This window comes from Archocentrus centrarchus, chromosome 19, assembly GCF_007364275.1.
Source record: "Archocentrus centrarchus isolate MPI-CPG fArcCen1 chromosome 19, fArcCen1, whole genome shotgun sequence".
Lineage (NCBI taxonomy): Eukaryota > Metazoa > Chordata > Actinopteri > Cichliformes > Cichlidae > Archocentrus > Archocentrus centrarchus.
In genome coordinates, this window is record NC_044364.1 from 5,007,022 (window position 1) to 5,025,492 (window position 18,471).

An 18,471-nucleotide genomic window follows, 5' to 3' on the forward strand; every position below is an offset into this window, starting at 1 on the left:
TCACTGCTTTACTAGATTCCATCCAGAGTGTTGTAACGCGACAGACTGGGTGGAATCTGAATTTCAGGAAACCAGTGGGATGAAAATGAAAGTCTGCGGCATCATGAAACTCACGCGCTGATGTATTTGAAGACAGATTCAGAGTCCTGTAGGATCTACACACTGAGCTGACTAATGAACATGAAAGCGTGAAACAATTATTTAACCATACTGCTAATGTTTATAAACAGAAAGTAAATTCTAAATGTAAACATGAATTGATTATTGCTGGGTTCTGTCAGTGAATGGCACATTTATACCACAGAGAGGAGCGGGATTGTGCAACATTGCTGTATGTGTGCGTGTACTCTGCTCTAAAGAAATATGTGCAGCTGTGTTCAAACATCTAGCTACTTTAGGAGAGGGACCAGAGATTTGGCTCTTACCGTCTGCCAAAAAGCGATTACCGGTATTATATGTCATACATATCTCTCATGAACATTTCTGTCACAAGACAGAAGCTGCAATCAGTTTTTGAATTTTATATTCTTTATATAAAAGGTAAAAACTACCATTGACATTAAAAACCTCTTTTTATGCAGAAATCTGGCTAAGGTGGCTGCAGAAACTGCAACAAATATAACATCACAGTTCTATAAACATATTTTTAAAAAAATAGGTGGCAGCCAAGGAGTACACACGACCAAGAACCAGTCAAAACGAGCAATTTTTTATTTTTTTTTTACAATAAAATGAACACAGGGCAAAGGCAACAAGCTAAGAACGGGGGTAAACTTACAGTCCAGCTACACATTATGCACACATTCCAGTCCCACACAAATTCTCTCGGGCCATTGCAGCAACCAGTCCTCTCACCCTGGGTGTCCCACTGGAAGCCACACCTGTCCCAGCCCCAACTCCACTTTTGACCACAGCCATGGGTCACTCTGGGCACCCCGACACCAAAATCCAGAGTCCATTGCTGCCTCTCCCCTGGCCACAGGGTCTGCTGGATCACTCTCTGCTCTGTCGGCTCAGCTCAAATCCCTCAGTCCATTTTCTTTTTTGTTACCTCTCCCCTCTCTCTCTTCCCTGCTGTGTCCCCTGATTATGTGGGAGGAAGTAACAACCCCACAAAAATAAAAGCATGCAACTGAAAAAACGTGTAATCATAAAACCAAATAAAACGTACACTAAAATTACCTCTGCCACATAACACAACCTCTGTAGGGTCCAGGTATCACCGCATGGTACCTGCAGTGACACTGACCCTAGCCAAAACAGCCCCTCTAGTGCACCTGTTGCTAATTTCATTAACACCAAAGCAGCTGGACTTTAAAGGGAACCACTGGAAGTGAATGAGAGAAGGGGTTTTGTGGTGCCAAAATTTGTTTACGTGACACAGTGGCATTGCATCCTATCCAGGACTCTTCTGGAGACTGCAGATAGGACTCCATTACAGCAGTACAAACCAGAGGGGACAAATCCACGGCTGAGTGTTTCAGCAACAAGATAGAAAATTGAATGCCAGACACACGAGATGTTACTCGGCAGCAGAACCCTGTGATGGACTGTAGACACTGCAAGGATTGGCTGCATCCTGCTGTCTGATTCAGAATTAAAAAACATCAACATTTCAGGCCGTTTTAATCACAGCATTAAAACTCCAAAAGTTCCAGTGCCACAAATTTTACAGGACTTGCGTAACAAACACGGCTGAGACGTCTGCACGCTGATATCTACTTTTATTTTCTTTTTGCTGGTTTTGTTATGAAGCCATCTCCAAGCTGGGAAAAGTAATTTTATGGAAATAATTGTTTGTCAGTAACCTCACAGTCTCCAGCGGCCCCTTCATTATCCCTGTCAACTGTTTACAGTGTCTTCATTAGCAGCCGGCCCTCTAATGATAACAGAGCTGTAAAGAAGGCATCAGCTTCAGTGATAAGCATGTCCAAGCTACAATTTTGGTTGACACAAGTCCCCCTGTTTACTCTGGGAGCATGGGAGCGGACACCAGGAGTGTGATGTGTGCACTGAGGATCGCCATTTTCAAATTTTGCTACAGCAAAGTCTGTTTTCACGCTGGGAAGAAGGTGAAGTTTGTGCCAGCTTAGGGACGGGAAAAAAACAGTTATTCAAAATGCAGATCTCCAGAAGCTTTCTGTTCCAGGTGTGTTTGAGTGTGGTGGTTACCACTGGCTCCTGCCACTGTAAGCCAATCAATAATGACATCCAAAGTGAGGACATGGAGGAACTCTACTCTCAACTCTCAGAGGACCTTCTGGAGGAGGAAGACACAGACTCAAGGATGGAGAACCTCCTGGGAACTATGAAGGAGGGTTTTCTCAGACAACTCAACTTGTCAGATGTTCCTCAGGAGTGCAGCAAGATCGTCCCCCCTCAGTTCATGATGGAGCTGTACAACAAGTATGCCTCGGACAGCTCGGCAGCCCCTCAGTCTGATGTCATACGAAGCTTCACTGTGCAAGGTATCTGAATTGGGTTACCTGTAGCTGATGGGAGAGAAACAGTCTTGTTTTTTCCTTAAGAATTCAGAATCAAGACTAATGCCTGGAAAGGTCACCTTGCCAAATGCACATGTGTCTTAAATCTGGTTTAGATGATTTGCAGTTAACATAGTACAGGTTTTCCCTCATGAGAGCTACAAGTAGCTGTTAAATTTACATTGCCACATTTTTCTTTTTAAACATGCATTTAACCTTCTGTAAATTTTCAAACTTTTCACAGTATATATGAGCTGAAACTTAAAAATAAAATGTAGCAATGTCTACTTCTAAGCCCTCATCAGTGGGTTTTCCTTTGCTGTCATACAGCTTTACAAATACTGGTGAAGATGCAGGCCACAAAGTACCAACTTAAAGTATCCCCAGATCATGTACTGATTGATAAGACAAATGAAAAATGCACGTCAGCTTCTGCACATAGTTACTCGCTGTGGGGTACTCGGACCTCTAGTGTTCATAAGCCATTATTGGTTTCTGCCTACACAGATATTAAATCTATCAAATATCAGAATCTCATCGATGTTGGGGTACTATTGCAGCAGAAAATAAATAGGACTTACTTTTCACTTGTGACTGACTAGGCACACACACCACGTCAGACTATGATAATCCCTGCTGCCGTTTCAGATGTGTAATCAGCTTTTATTTTCCCTGTCCCACAGATGTTACTCTCTCTGTGACGAATGGCACAAAGTCAAAGTACAGGCTGAAGTTCAACATCAGCATCCCGAGCCACGAAAAGATCACAACTGCTGAACTGCAGCTCCTCTTCTTCCCAAACTCCAGACCAATGGTCGCCTCTCACAGTTTCAAGATCATCGTCAAAGTCTATGAAGTTGATCACAACAATATCACAACCTCGACCCAACTGCTGGTTGGCAAAGAGGTCACAGCCTCTCAGAGCACGTGGGCGACGCTTGACGTGACCACAGCCATTCAGAGCTTGATCAAGTCCGACCCTGCAGAAACTGTTTTTGATGTTGTGGTGGATACGAAAGACTGTGGGGACAGCTGTTTAAACATGAGCGTGTCTGTTGGAGATAATACCTCTGCAGCTTTGATAGTCTTCTCGAATGACCTCAGTAGCAGGAGGAGGGAGATGAAGAAGGAACTAAGAGAGATGATCCTTCATGAAGAAGAAACCATCCTGCACTCAGGGGTGGACTGGAACAGAGGGTATCAACTGCCAAACGAGATCCCCGACTCTCAGCGCCCACAGAGAACCAAACGAAGGGCACCGAGGGAATACTGCCGGCGAACCTCGCTGAAGGTCAACTTTAAAGACATTGGCTGGGACAGCTGGATCGTGGCGCCTCCAGAATACGATGCCTTCGAATGTCGCGGCCAATGTTACCATCCGCTGACGGATGAATTATCTCCATCAAAACACGCCCTCATCCAGACACTGATGAACATCAGGGACCCCAAGAAGGCTAACATGGCATGCTGTGTCCCAATCAAACTTGACCCCATCACAGTCATGTACAGGGAGAATGGACGCATCACTATAAGATATCTGTATGAAGAGATGAAGGTGGCAGAGTGTGGCTGCAGGTAATTTGCCCCGGGGGTAGCGAAGATGAATATTATCACTCTGAAATTGAATTTGATTCTGATTAGTTCAAAGTTCATAGGTGACAGGTCATGTGGCATCTTTCATGCCCTTCATTGGTCCAAAAAGTTGTGAAAGCAGTCATTTGAATTTCAGCTTTTAGGGAGTTTTAATCCCCAAATGATGTAAATGTAAAAAATGAATTCACTGGTAATAATAAGCTGGTGAAACATGACTTACAATAACCACTCATCTGCTGATATTACACATCTGTATATCTGTATATTGCTATTGTATGTATAAATTATTTATATTGATATAGATATATCTATGATTAGTCTGTAAATTAATGACTGTATTCTTGAACAGCTTAAGTTGTCTCTATACACACGACTATACAAAGTGACAGGACACAAAGTCAGCAGCTGATAGGTCTGTATCTGTCTTTATGATCCTTGAGAGAAAAATTTATATTTAAAAGAAATTCACTGTAAAATATGCTCTTAGTGTGCAGGTTTTTAACTCTACTATATTTAGCATTATGTCTTAATTTTGTTTCCAATTCTTAAAATTAATAAAATTCTTAAAAAAAAAATTCCTTTTTTCTCCCTCTCACTCGACTCATCCTACATTTCTGCATTTAGTAACTTTTTTGTCACATCAAAACGAGAGCACACTCAGTTTATCGGTGTGGCGGTATTGGCTATTTTCCGATCTATCGGTATTGCCATTTATGAATGAAATGTGATTATTAACTGCGCACAGTTTGTCCACTTGAGGGCGCTCTGCAACTTCCTTATTGGCAACCCACATGCTTGGTACACAACCAGCTGATCACACCAGAGTCCAGCAGAGCATAAATGAGTAAATAACTACACATAGCAAATGTCAGGGAAATCTGTTTGTTTCCTGGATCTGAAAGGGAAAAAATATCGGCAGATATGTTGGAATATCAGATTTTTATATCACCAAATATCAGTTTTGGTCTTAAAAATTCCATATTGATTGGACTCTAGTCAAAACACAAGATGCAGGCAGGAAGACAGAGAGCAGGGAATGCTGAGGCTGATCCACAAAGACAATCAGGCATGAAGTAATGAAGCTTTGAAATGCTACTGTATGCTGAACGACTAATATGAAGACTGCAGGCAGGTGAGTGAGGAAGCAAGAGATATCACAGTTAGTGTTTCACAATGCACAATATTGACTTTTCATTGCACAAAGTAATAGTTATTTAAAAAAAAAAGCCTAAATAATGTCTGCACATATGCTATTTTTAGAGTCCTCACATGATAGAATACCAAAAAAAAGTAAAATTATACATCAGAAATGTGTAAAAATGACAATATATCATAAAGGTTACAAAGAAAAAACACTTAGTTGTTCCCCTCACACACACTCATCATACTCATCATGTTCACAGTCAGCTTTGTAAATATTCAGTGTCAGTGACACAGCCTAATCAGAGTTGAACCCACCATGTTGAAACCAATGAGGGGACAAGTTTGTGCAAACACTTCCATGTCCTGTACCACTAAAATGATCATGTTTTAAAAATAGCTTCAATGTTGGGGCCAGAGTTCCTGTTTTAGTGTCTTCTGAGAACCAAGCCTCCTTACATTGTGTTTCTACAATCACCGACAGCATGGCACAACAGAGCCTTTAAAGCAGTGTTGCTGTAATGTGAGTTAACACTTAAACTTGAAGAATGTTAACACCTTAGAGATTTAATGTATCAGCAACAGTGATATAATCAGTTATCTGACACACTGTGTCAAAATCAGGAGGAATTCAGTGTTTCAGAGCTCTTGATAAACATCCTGGGAATTGGCTGAGACTGGAATTTGTTACACAAGGAGTGAGGCCGTATTAGAGGTTAAGACACGAAGATTAGCAAGTCTAGTATTTTGGAAGGAGTTTATGTCTGGCTCCGTTAATTGTGAGCAGGTCTTACGGGGTCTTTGCTGTTTCAGTCAGAGTAAAGGATGGAAACTTACCAACTTGAAATTTTGTATTATACACTGGGACACTTTCCTTGTTGTGAAGAAAAAAAAAAAAAAGGCATCCAATCAATATAAAAACTTTCCACTTAACAGTTTGTTCCTTTATTCAAAGTGTGGCTGTGCCTGTTTTAGCTACCCAGTTCCAGTTACCCTGGATGGGTGTTGTGTGTAAATTGTGTAATCATGTCACTAGTGAAATGACCCAGACATGACCCCTAAAGCTACCAACAGCACCAAAATATACCATCAAAAGCTTTCATAACAGGCAAGAGAGAGAGTGAGAGGGAAGGAGGAGTGGCAGAGTTTCTGATAAGTCTTTTGTACTAATCAGTACAACTCATTGATTACCTTTTTTTTATCAACTATTCCATCTAAATGAAAAGCAATATAACATGGAGAATTTGGTAAATGATGAAGACCATAAATGAAGACTAAATAAGATCATAGCACAATTCTAATAAAGGGTAAACTCTCTGTCTTTCAGCTATAAGTGTGCAAAATAGGCACCGGAATCAGAACATGTATCACATTTGTGTTGAAAATAGTGGGAAACTGCACGTCCCATTTATCATTTTTCATTTTGTCTGCTATTGTCTGCTCAGTGAAGCCCCACACATAATGCGATTAAAGGTTTATTGTGGACAAAAGCCTCTTACGTTGATGTTGCTGCCCAAAAAAACCTTTGACAATGACATATTCCTTCCAATGGGAGGGAATATGATCTCTACAATCTCTGAACACAAATGAACTAACACAAGCCAGTAAAAGGGAAGACAGAGGGTGTTCTTTTTCTATCAGCACTCATGAAGACATTAGGAATGGCGAAACTGACAGTGCCACTTCTATTGATGCTCCTTCTGTGTACGCTATCCACCAACTCGTCATTCCAGCCGGCTCTGGTATTAGAAATGGCCAAAATCCTTTTGGAAAACTACTGCTTCCCTGAGAACTTGGTTGGGATGCAAGAGGCCATCCAGCAAGCTATCAGCAGTGGAGAAATCCTACAGATTTCAGATAGGAAGACCCTGGCAGCTGTGCTCACAACTGGAGTACAAGGAGCACTGAATGATCCTCGGTTGACCGTTTCTTATGAGCCTAATTTTGTCCCGATGGTGCCACCAATTCTGTCGTCTCTTCCAAAAGAACAACTGATCCGGCTCGTGAAGAACTCTGTCAAGCTGGATATCTTGGAAAACAGCATTGGGTATCTACGAATAGATCGGATAATTGGGGAGGAAACTGCAGCAAAGCTCGGCACTCTGCTCCAGGAAAATATCTGGGATAAAATTGCTCACACGTCTTCTCTAATCTTTGACCTAAGGTACAGCACAGCTGGAGAGCTCTCTGGAGTTCCTTTCATAATCTCCTATTTCTCAGACCCCGAGCCCCTCATTCATATTGACACTGTATATGACAGGCCCTCAAATTCAACGAGGGAGCTATGGACCATCCTATCAATAATGGGGGAAAGGTATGGAAAGAAAAAGGATGTCATTATTTTGACCAGTAGGCGCACCATGGGGGCTGCTGAGGCAGTGGCATATACTCTAAAAAACCTAAAGAGGGCCATCACAGTTGGAGAAAGGTCTGCTGGTGGGTCAGTGAAAGTCCAAAAAATTAGGATTGCTCAGTCAAAGTTCTACATAACAGTTCCTGTGGCAAGATCTTTCAGTCCCATCACAGGCCAGAGCTGGGAGGTCACAGGCGTTTCCCCAACAGTCCATGTCATTGCCAAGGAAGCAGTTGCAAAAGCCAGGTCACTTCTGGCTGTAAGGAATGCTATTCCAAAAGTTGTTCAGAGCATCTCTGACAAAATCAGCAGGTTGTACAGTTTTACTGAAAGAGTTCCAGCTCTTCTTCAACACTTGGAATCTACAGACTTCATGTCTGTTGTATCTGAAGAGGACCTAGCAGTCAGACTAAACCAGGAGCTCCAGACGGTGTCTGAAGATCCCCGACTGATAATCAAATATGTGCCAGAACACACAACTGATGCAGAGGAAGACCCTGAACATTACAGAGTTCCAGACGATCCTGGACTACTAACGGAATACATTGATACATTGTTCAAAGTGGAGATTCTCCCAGGCAACACTGGTTATATTGGCTTTGACAAGTTTGTCAAGCCATCTGCTAAATTAGAAGAGCTCATGGCTAAAAAGGTATGGGAACCCCTCAAAGATACTGTTAACCTAGTTATTGATCTGCGCTATAACACTGGTGGATCCTCTACCACTCTAGCCCTTATTTTGTCTTATTTGCAGGACGATTCACAGAAGCAACACTTTTTTACAATATATGACCGAATTCAGAACAGTACAACAGAACACGGCACTCTGCCTAAAATTACAGGCCCAACGTATGGCTCGAAGCGTGGGATTTACGTATTGACTAGTTATTACACAGCTGGTGTTGGTGAAGAGTTTGCTTATCTGATACAGTCCTTACATCGTGGCACAGTCATTGGGGAAATTACATCTGGTACCCTGATGCACTCAAAGACCTTTGAAATAGAAGGGACTAATATTGCCATCACTGTTCCTTTCATAAACTTTATAGACAACAATGGAGAATTCTGGCTGGGAGGAGGTGTGGTCCCTGATGCCATTGTGCTAGCCGAAGAGGCAGTGGACCACGTTCATGAGATTGCAGAGTTTCACAGAGGACTCTGGTCCCTTATACAGGGGGCTGGGGATCTGTTAGAAGAACACTACGCAATTCATGAAGTTGCACTCAAAGTGAGCTGGGCACTGTTGAGTAAATGGGCTAATGGATCATACCGGTCAGTGGTTGACTTTGAGTCTTTGGCGTCTCAGCTGACAGGTGATCTCCAAGAGACTTCAGGTGATCACCGTCTCCACGTTTTCCATTGTGATGTTGAGCCTGAGTCCCTTCACGAACTCCCAAAGATCCCTACAGTAGAGGAAGTGGGCTATATAATTGATGCTCTGTTTAAAATTGAGCTTTTGCCAGCTAACATTGGCTATCTAAGGTTTGACATGATGGCAGACATAGAAGTAGTAAAAGCCATCGGGCCCCATCTCATAAAATTAGTGTGGAGCAAGATAGTAAACACAGATGGCCTCATAATTGATATGAGGTACAACACTGGTGGTTATTCAACAGCTATTCCACTTTTGTGTACCTATTTCTTTGATGCAGAACCTTTGCGCCATCTTTACAGTGTTTTCGACCGAACAACAACCACGATGACAGAAGTCATGACAATACCTCAGGTGAAGGGTCAGAGATATGGATCCTCCAAGGAACTATTCATCCTCACCAGTCATATGACCGGGTCAGCAGCCGAAGTATTCACTCGCACAATGAAGGACCTAAATCGGGCCACAATAGTTGGAGAACCAACAACTGGTGGATCTTTATCAAGTAGAACCTATCAGATCAGAGACACTATCCTGTATGCTTCCATTCCTAACCAAGCTGTTTTTAGTGCCATCACTGGAAAAATGTGGAGTTTTTCGGGGGTCGAGCCTCATGTTACTGTCCAGGCAAATGAGGCTCTATCTGTAGCTCAGAGAATCCTAGCATCAAAGTTGCTGAAGAAAGAACAAGACAAGCAATAAAAATCCAAATAAAATGATTAGTTATTTTTTTGCTTAGCCATCACATCAGTGTAAATGTTTCTATGAGTAGCATGTGTGGCCTTGTTATTAGGTTTTATTAATGTATTCTTCTTTTAAGTCAAACTCGTTTCAGTCAATGGGAAACATAAAGTTCAATTTGTTCTCAAGTGGCCCAGAGAAGTAAAACCGTTGCATAATGATCTACAACAAATTTGACAGCACTAAAAATACTCTAAATGTCATTCTTTGAAATTTGATGACCTTTAATAAAATGACCCAAAATACACAAAAATGAAAATATATTATAAAAATTTTATTTTATCCGACAGTTCACTATTTGCAAAAATATTCAGTGGACAGAGTTGACCTGTTGCCATGCTTGACACCCCTGATTTAAAGGCAGTGTTTTTCTCTGGTTTATTAAGAAAGGAGGTCTTATATGACACTGAACTGTCATCAATCTTTCATCCCACATACTTGTGTGTATTACTGTGTACTCTTTTGTTTAATTTTCTGTGATACTCTTTGATCATGTTTCAAATGATATATAAGATGAAGTGGATATTCTTTTGACCATGTCATGTGGAATCCCTGTTTGCTGTGTTGCCTGCTTTTATTTTTTTGTTAGTGTACTTTTGTTCAGTTTGCTGTAACATTGCTCGAGTTTTTTTTTTCCAGGTCTTTAATTATAGAATTGTCCAGCAGAGGGAGCAAGTACCAAAGAAAAAACAAAACCTAAGCTAGATCTCCCTGTTCCAAGTCTCAGTCGAGCTGCTTTGCTATTAAATGCGTATAATTTCTAAAAACAATAAAGACATAAAGTGTTTTTCAATTATTGGTGTGAGAGTCCATTTTGATTATGAAGATATCATTGGTGAAGCTGGTATGTGCTAAGTTTGAATGCTTTTACAGTTATTCTACTATTTCTTCTGTTTTACTTCTTCAAGAAATTAAGCACGATTCAAGATACATTGTTGACTCCCTTCTGCATATTGTTTGTGCAAGTAATTGACGTATCCAGGTCATGTCTTCACTACCCTTAATGCCTTTCCAGATCTTTATCAATTACAAAACTGACCTTATCTGACACAGGAAGCTTTTAATAAGTGTCCAGACTACCTTGTATAAATTTAACACTAGTATCTTTGGCAGCACTTTACTGTTACTACATCTACTTGGCTAGGTTCTTATTACCTTGCAGAAGCACTCAGGATAATACGATTAAAGGTTTATTGTGAAATAAATCCTCTTATGAGTGTACTAACAGAAACCTTGCAGCCAAAACAGTCCCATTCGACAGAAGACCTCTTTGAAGAAAGAGGTTAAGCTCAACAACTTCCATTTCCCTTCTGTTCTTTGTTTTTTTGTCAGGTTGAACTGGCAAAAATGGCAAATACTTTCTTTCTGGTGGCATCTCTGCTGGTTTTGGGAAATGTTTTCTTTATCCATGCCTCATTTCCTCCCAGTGTCATTGTAGACTTGGTAACAATCATCTTGGACAATTACTGCTCACCAGAGAAGCTGCTGGGGATGAAGGAGGCAATCGAAGCAGCCAGAAGCAACACGGAAATTCTCAATGTCCCAGATCCCGAAATTCTGGCCAATGCCCTCAGCACTGGGGTTCAGAGCACAGTCAGTGACCTACGCCTGAAAGTCTCCTATGAGCCAAACTACGTTCCTGCAGTTCCCCCAAAGTTCCCTCCCCTGCCCCCTGAGCAGCTCATCGCGGTCATCCAGAACTCCATGAAGCTTGATATCCTGGAGGGCAACATTGGCTATCTAAGGATTGATCACATCCTTGGAGAAGAGGCAGCTGAAAAGGTTGGCCCTTTGCTTCTAGACCTTGTCTGGAGTAAAATTCTGCCTACATCGGCTCTGATCTTTGACTTGCGTTACACTGGCAGTGGAGAGATCACTGGGATCCCCTACATCGTGTCTTACTTCACTGAAGCTGAGCCTGTGATTCACATTGACAGCATTTATGACCGTCCCTCAAACACCACCACTCAGTTGTTTTCCATGTCGCATCTCCTGGGGCAGAGATATGGTGTGACCAAAACCCTCATTGTCCTCACCAGCAAAAACACCAAGGGCATTGCCGAAGATGTTGCCTATTGTCTTCAGAATCTGCAAAGGGCCACAGTTGTGGGTGAGAAGACAGCTGGAGGTTCAGTGAAAATCAGTAAATTCAAAGTAGGCGATAGTGATTTCTATGTTACCGTACCTACTGCTAAATCTATCAACCCCATCACTGGCTCAACCTGGGAGGTCCAAGGTGTCACCCCAGATGTGGAGGTAAATGCTGAGGATGCCCTCGCTACCGCTATCAAGATCATCAACCTCCGTGCCCATGTTCCAGCTATCATCGAGGGATCGGCAGCCCTGATTGCCGACAACTATGCCTTTGAAAATGTCGGCGCAGATGTTGCAGCAAAGCTCAAAGAGCACCTGGCAAATGGCAAGTACAGCATGGTTGTCTCCAAGGAGAATCTGAAATCAAAGTTGTCTGCTGACCTGCAGACCCTTTCTGGGGACAAGTCCCTTAAGACCACCAGCAACACCCCAGCCCTACCACCTATGGTAAGACACCTGGACTTCACCTTATTGTTTTTTGGCTGTTCAAACAGAGCTTTTTAACCCGATATTTATCAGTTTGATGGACAAACGTTTTTTAACGTAATATATATAAATATTAGTCACAGTTATGATACATGTTAAGTTAGTGCCTGTTGCTTTCCCCAGGATTATACTCCAGAAATGTACATTGAGCTGATTAAAGTCTCCTTCCAAACTGATGTCTTTGAAAACAACATCGGCTACCTGCGTTTTGACATGTTTGGAGACTTTGAGGAGGTGAAGCCCATTGCCCAGGTTATTGTTGAGCATGTCTGGAACAAAGTTGTCAACACTGATGCTTTGATCATTGACCTCAGGTGAGTAATCCTACTCAAAGTGCAAGTTAACGTTTCTATTCTGTCCAAATCATTGACTAAAACTGCTACAGCTCATTAGTCTGTCTACATATAGTGGATTTAGTTATTGTTGAAGAACTTATTCATGCACTGAGAATGAATGCATTAAAAAAAACACACATACAGACCACAAATAAGTCAGGTTGATCAAGTGCTCAGCAAATTTGGAAAATCATATCTCAATGCACCCTGCCCAGAGATGGGCTAACATAGGATGACAACCAAGGAGGCTGCATAAATATAAAGTTCACAAACGACCAGTTTAATTTAAATAAGAATCAACCCTTTTCCTGATTGTTCTTTAAATGAATTTGCAGGAACAATCTCGGTGGCCCAACAACAGCTATCGCAGGCTTCTGCTCTTACTTCTTTGATGCTGACAAGCAGATCGTGCTGGACAAGCTGTACGACAGATCATCTGGTACTGTCACAGAGCTCCAAACTCTGCCTGAGCTCACCGGTAAGAAATCCAGTCTGTGTTTATTTGTTGAATGCGTGCAATAGATTTCTGTTAGTACTAATCAGTAAAAGACAGATGTTTTCAGTAAGAACCTGGTAAAGATATAAAAAAAAATACCGTCAGCCGCCAGTGCTCCCCCTCAGCCTCCTGGCAGCAGAATCTTTAGGTGCCACGAATCCCCTGGAAGCACATAATTACCAGGTCTCAGTGGATCTTAATAGGCTGCACATGAGCCTTGTTAACATTGCTTCACATCTATGTACATGAGCAAGTCCGGCTCAAATTTAACCCTTTCCATTATGTAGAAATGACCTCAGCTCATTGCCTTTCCTACCTGACGCTTTTAACCTTTTTCTGTCACCCGCTCTTCTTCAGGCATGCGTTATGGCTCCAAGAAAAGCTTAATCATCCTGACCAGCAGAGCTACTGCTGGTGCTGCAGAAGAGTTTGTTTACATAATGAAGAAGCTGGGCCGAGCCATGATCGTTGGCGAGACCACAGCCGGGGCGTCCCACCCACCCAAGACCTTCCAGGTTGGCGAGACCAGTATCTTCCTCAGCATCCCCACTGTCCACTCTGACACTTCTGCAGGGCCAGCGTGGGAGGGAGCTGGCATTGCACCTCACATTCCCGTCCCAGCCGATGCGTCCCTCGAGACCGCCAAAGGCATCTTCAACAAGCACCTTGCAGGTCAAACAGCATCCTAAACAAAGCCATGGGAGGGGGGATGACACGCAATCGCCACTTTGCTTTGACCGCCAAATAGTGTTAAGACTCTAGACTTGTTTGAGAAGTGAACAGTGTAGGTAAAAACTATAGACTGTTGTTTATACCTAAGCCCTTTTAGTCTCTTCTTCATGTAGAGCAAAGGTTAAAAAGGACAAATGTAGTTTTTATTTCTGTCAAATGAGTGTGATTGCTGAAGCTTTTGAGAATGAATGGCTCTGAAAAGCAGATGCAGTTCTTTTGTGAAGTGTTTATCATGCCTTTGATAAGTTGTTACTCTGGCAAGGAAATCATCGCGTGTGATGTCCTCATGCAAAATGCACCGTTTGTCCATTACACAGTGAACTTCATGCCATGTGGATGTTCCTGGGTTGTATCAGTTCCAGTGGTGAGACACAATAAAAAAAACAACTGAAATATACAACTGAGAGTGTCCTGGTCTTATGTTTTGCTGCAGAAGAGGATGCATGGCACAAAATGAAATGTTTCTTGCAAAATTCCTTCAGTTACTTAAAGATTGTTCAGCTTAGTTTATCACAACACGTAACATTTAGCATCTCTTAAGCTGTTCCACCGCTTCTCATTATTGTCCAATAGCTCAGAAAGAGGGAGGAAGATTTTACTTGATAACTTTTAGATCTGCAGAGCAATAAACATTTGGTTATATGGATGTTATGCAGTTTTTCAAATTTTGTTTTTTTGTCTGTGACAATTCCATTGTGGATATTACATCATTTTATGTGAGGAACTGCAGAACTATGTTAGTCTTGGACAGATAAATCAGCACATGTTTTGAGCCCGGGGCTGCAGGATTAAGGGAATAGTGAGGGTGACCGAATGATGCAATGAGGCTGCTGTTTACTTTTCAGGAACCCATTTTTCTGCCTGGTTTTTGTACAAGTGACAGAATAATAGATCACAGGAAATTTATGGCTTTGGAAGAGGAAATATAAGATGAGCCAAAACACTAGAAATTTTTTTCCTGGCAATTATTACCAAAAAAATCCAGTGGAAAAAAGAAGTAAAAAGAACAAAACAATTAGATTAGATGTTGTCAGGTTAGCTTCTTATTCTTTTTTCAGCTGCTCCCTTTAGGGGAATCTTCTCTGTGGTCTCCCTCTTTTCCTCCTGCCTGGAAGCTCCATATTCAACATCCCTTGACCAGTGTGTCCACTATCCCTCCTCTGCACATGTTCAAACCATCTGAACTAGGGATGGCACGATACCACTTTTTTAGGTCCGATACCGATACTGATATTTTACATTTGGATATCTGCCGATACCAATACAAATCCGATCATTTAAAAAAAAAAAACACACACACAAAAAAACAATTGATTTCAAATGCCTGGATACATTTTACATAAGTAAACAGTCTCTCACACAACAAAATCAAATCTTTTAGTTGTTCCACATACAAGCCTAAGAACCAGGGAGGGGCAGAGCTTTTCAGACAGTGGTGCCAAAGTTCTGGAACTGTTTACCACTCCAGCTCCATTTAGCTGTCTCTGTGGAGTCTTAAAAAAATAGTTGAAAACTTTTCTGTTTAACCAGGCTTTCTGTTGACTTTATTTTCATTCTTTTTCTTTTAATATGGTAATGTTAATATGTTTTTAACATGGTGTTTTATCTGGGGTTTTTTTTGATATTGTGTTTTAATTATTGTACAGTGCTTTGCAACTTTTGTTTGTGTAAAGCACTATATAAATAAACTTTACTTACTTACAACAATCGCTCTATCACCTGAATTGCTCCTATGTAAGAAGGTGATGCATTGGCTTATGGTATGTTGCAAATTTCAGTAGGGCTGCAACTATCGCTTAATTTAGTAATCGAGTATTCAATTATTCCATCAATTACCTGAGTAACTGGATAAGAAATTATTTTTTCACATTAACAGTTTATCTGCATATTTTAACGTCCGTACTGCAGTTTTTCCCTGTGTGAAACAAACAGGGTGGATGAAGCAACTACAAAGTTCTCTTTTCTTCACTTACTGATCAGTTGGTTGATGATGGACCTCCAGCTGTTTCCCAGTAAAGATTTAATGGAGGTTACAGGGAGAAAAGCTTCCTTCCACTCCATCTGAGCTCACCGGCTCTGCCTCTTTGCGCTTGTGCAGACAGACTGCATGTAAATCAGCTGACTGCTGCTGTTGTTGTTATCAGTGTTTATGTTGAAAAAACTGGGGGGGGGGGGGGGGGGGGGGGTGAGCGTAATCTTGTAATGCTTTATATTCACAAGCATTCTCCTAAATACGTTTCTATTGCAGGTCTATATTTAGTCACTAATCAGGGATTAAAGTATCAAAAATATTTTGACGGGGAAGGGGTCCTTCCGGTACCGGACGCAGCGCTCGCTAGCAATATGTCCGGGAGCTGAAGTAGAGAAAAAAAAACAGCTGAAATTCTCAGCACAGCGAGCACAACACACGAACACGCAGAGAGCAGTGGACGCGTGGAAAAACATGTCAGCATCATCCACTCAGTGTCAAAGGGAATCCGTCACAGAATTGAGGGGGTTGTTTCCTGATCCCCACTCCATTCCAGTAGGTGGCGGTAATGCAGGTCTAAACTGATTTGGTCAACCGCAAACCCACAAGAAGAAGAAGACGACGGAGGACTGTAATGTTGCTAATGTACGTCGGATCGGATCGGATTGCATTTTATATTTCTTTCCGATATCCGATCCAGTAATTTAGGCCAGGATCGGACCGATACCGATACTAATATCAGATCGGCGCATCCCTAATCTGAACCTCACCTCATGTGTCCACCTGTCCATCATCATCACTAACCCTGAGTTCAGTATCTTGGATACTCTGGCATGAAGCAGCCTCAGATCAAACCACTAACCTTCTGATTAGTAGGTGATCCGCTCTACCTACTGAGCTTTTATCCCTCTGTAGCTAAAACAGCTCAGCACATCACACTTGCTCTTGAAGATTTGTACCAGTACAAGATGTTGTCAGGTTAGCAGCGTATTTTATCGGTACTTCATGACATACACTATTGTTCTTCGTTGTCAACAATTGCATCTATTCTAGTTTAAGGAAATGCCATCTTTAGCCATGCCTCATTTCCCCACAGCACCACTCAAAAGTGTCCCAAACTACTACTACTTTTTAAAATTTTGGCCTTTATTGGATAGTGCAACAGTGACGAGCAGACAGGAAAACAGGGAGAAAGAGTGGGGGAAGACATGCAGCGAAGGGCTCAAACACAGGGTCATCTGACTGTTGGGGTTTTCTCTGAGTTATTGTCCCAAATTTTTTGACCATATTGGTATTTTGGAGCCAGAAATGACCATATTTGACCAGAGAGTGGAATGCTTACTTACTGTATTAGCTAATGCTAATATTTCTCCCATATTGGCTTCTCTTCATTGACCAGGGTTCTAGCCAGAAAAAAAAAATATGTGTTGGTGTAGGTGGGGCTAATTAGCTTGCTAATGATAAAGCTAATGCTGAAGCGGTGCCAGCTTGCTAATTCAGTGACGGTGAACAGTTGGATAATATTATGTATGTAATATTTTGTGATAATGGTTGGTCCTACAGTTCATTGAAGGCACCTGAATCTGATGCCATGTTTCGATTAGTACCTACTCAATGCAGCTCAACTTGACTTGGCACAGTTTGTAGGCATTTCCATTAGTATCTGGTACCAGGTACTTTTTAGTACCCACTCAACTAGGGTTCCAAGCGGACCGAGGCGATCCGAAAATGTGACACGGAAGAACAGCATCCCACTGATTGGCCAGGGAGTGTTATCACTAGTTGAGTCATGAGAACGACTCCTTCACCAGAATCAACCATGCCATTTTTAAAACCCGACAGCAGTTTGCAGCGGTACTTTTGCAACAAGACAGCCATCTGAAACGTGCGCACAGCATACATATTTTAATACTCAACAATGATAACCTTCATCCATTAAAACATTTTATGGGGGACTTATGCATGATGACGATAATAAACTGGCCTTAGCTATGTTAGCTTGCCTCTATCTCATCCATTGTTGTGTTGTGTTTTGAGTCACATATAAATTACGTCAAGAGACTACTGCCCACTGCTATATCGACTCCACCCACGCTGAGGTGGTCCTCAATTGCAATGGAAACAAAACAAGACCATGGCAAGTCGTGCTGAGTCAAGTGGACCCCTGCTGAGTAGGTATTAATGGAAACGGCATGAGTGGACAATGTGACTTGATGACGACAGAGAGTGTAGAGCCCCATGCATGTTTACCTGCAGCTATTGTTAATAAATGTTCCTTAAGCAACACATTAGTGTGTTATCCTTGTGAGTCTATGAAGACAAGAAACAAGACAAGCTCCTGGGATGTTATGTTTAATAGGAAGCCCAAAACTGCCCTTTGAGCTCCCTTTTTCCTCTACTTCCTCCTCGGTTTCACGCTTGTTTACCCCGCAAAATCATTTTGCACAAACTCGCAAAATGGTCCATGAACAGGACCAAAGCGAGTTTGTGCTTGCACAGTCTGAAAAAACTAGAAATAAATAATACTAAAAATAGGACATAATTTTCCTCGTTAAATTATTAATAGTTTATTTATGGCTTTTCCAATAATCAAATTATCATACACCTTTTTATATATATATATATATATATATATATATATATATATATATATATATATATATATATATATATATAT

General features: G+C 41.6%; 2 protein-coding genes across 2 annotated transcripts; both read left to right on the plus strand.

Moving 5' to 3' along the window:
• Positions 1 to 1,944: 1,944 nt before the first annotated feature.
• gdf2 (growth differentiation factor 2) lies at positions 1,945 to 4,552 on the plus strand. The gene is made up of 2 exons (XM_030755577.1): positions 1,945 to 2,468; positions 3,167 to 4,552. Exons 1-2 carry the CDS (start codon positions 2,120 to 2,122, stop codon positions 4,060 to 4,062), a joined length of 1,245 nt encoding a protein of 414 aa, XP_030611437.1. The 5' UTR covers positions 1,945 to 2,119; the 3' UTR covers positions 4,063 to 4,552.
• A 6,364-nt stretch (positions 4,553 to 10,916) lies between these two features.
• On the plus strand, positions 10,917 to 14,222 carry rbp3 (retinol binding protein 3). The gene is made up of 4 exons (XM_030754257.1): positions 10,917 to 12,223; positions 12,386 to 12,576; positions 12,933 to 13,075; positions 13,451 to 14,222. Exons 1-4 carry the CDS (start codon positions 11,030 to 11,032, stop codon positions 13,780 to 13,782), a joined length of 1,860 nt encoding a protein of 619 aa, XP_030610117.1. The 5' UTR covers positions 10,917 to 11,029; the 3' UTR covers positions 13,783 to 14,222.
• Positions 14,223 to 18,471: the final 4,249 nt, after the last annotated feature.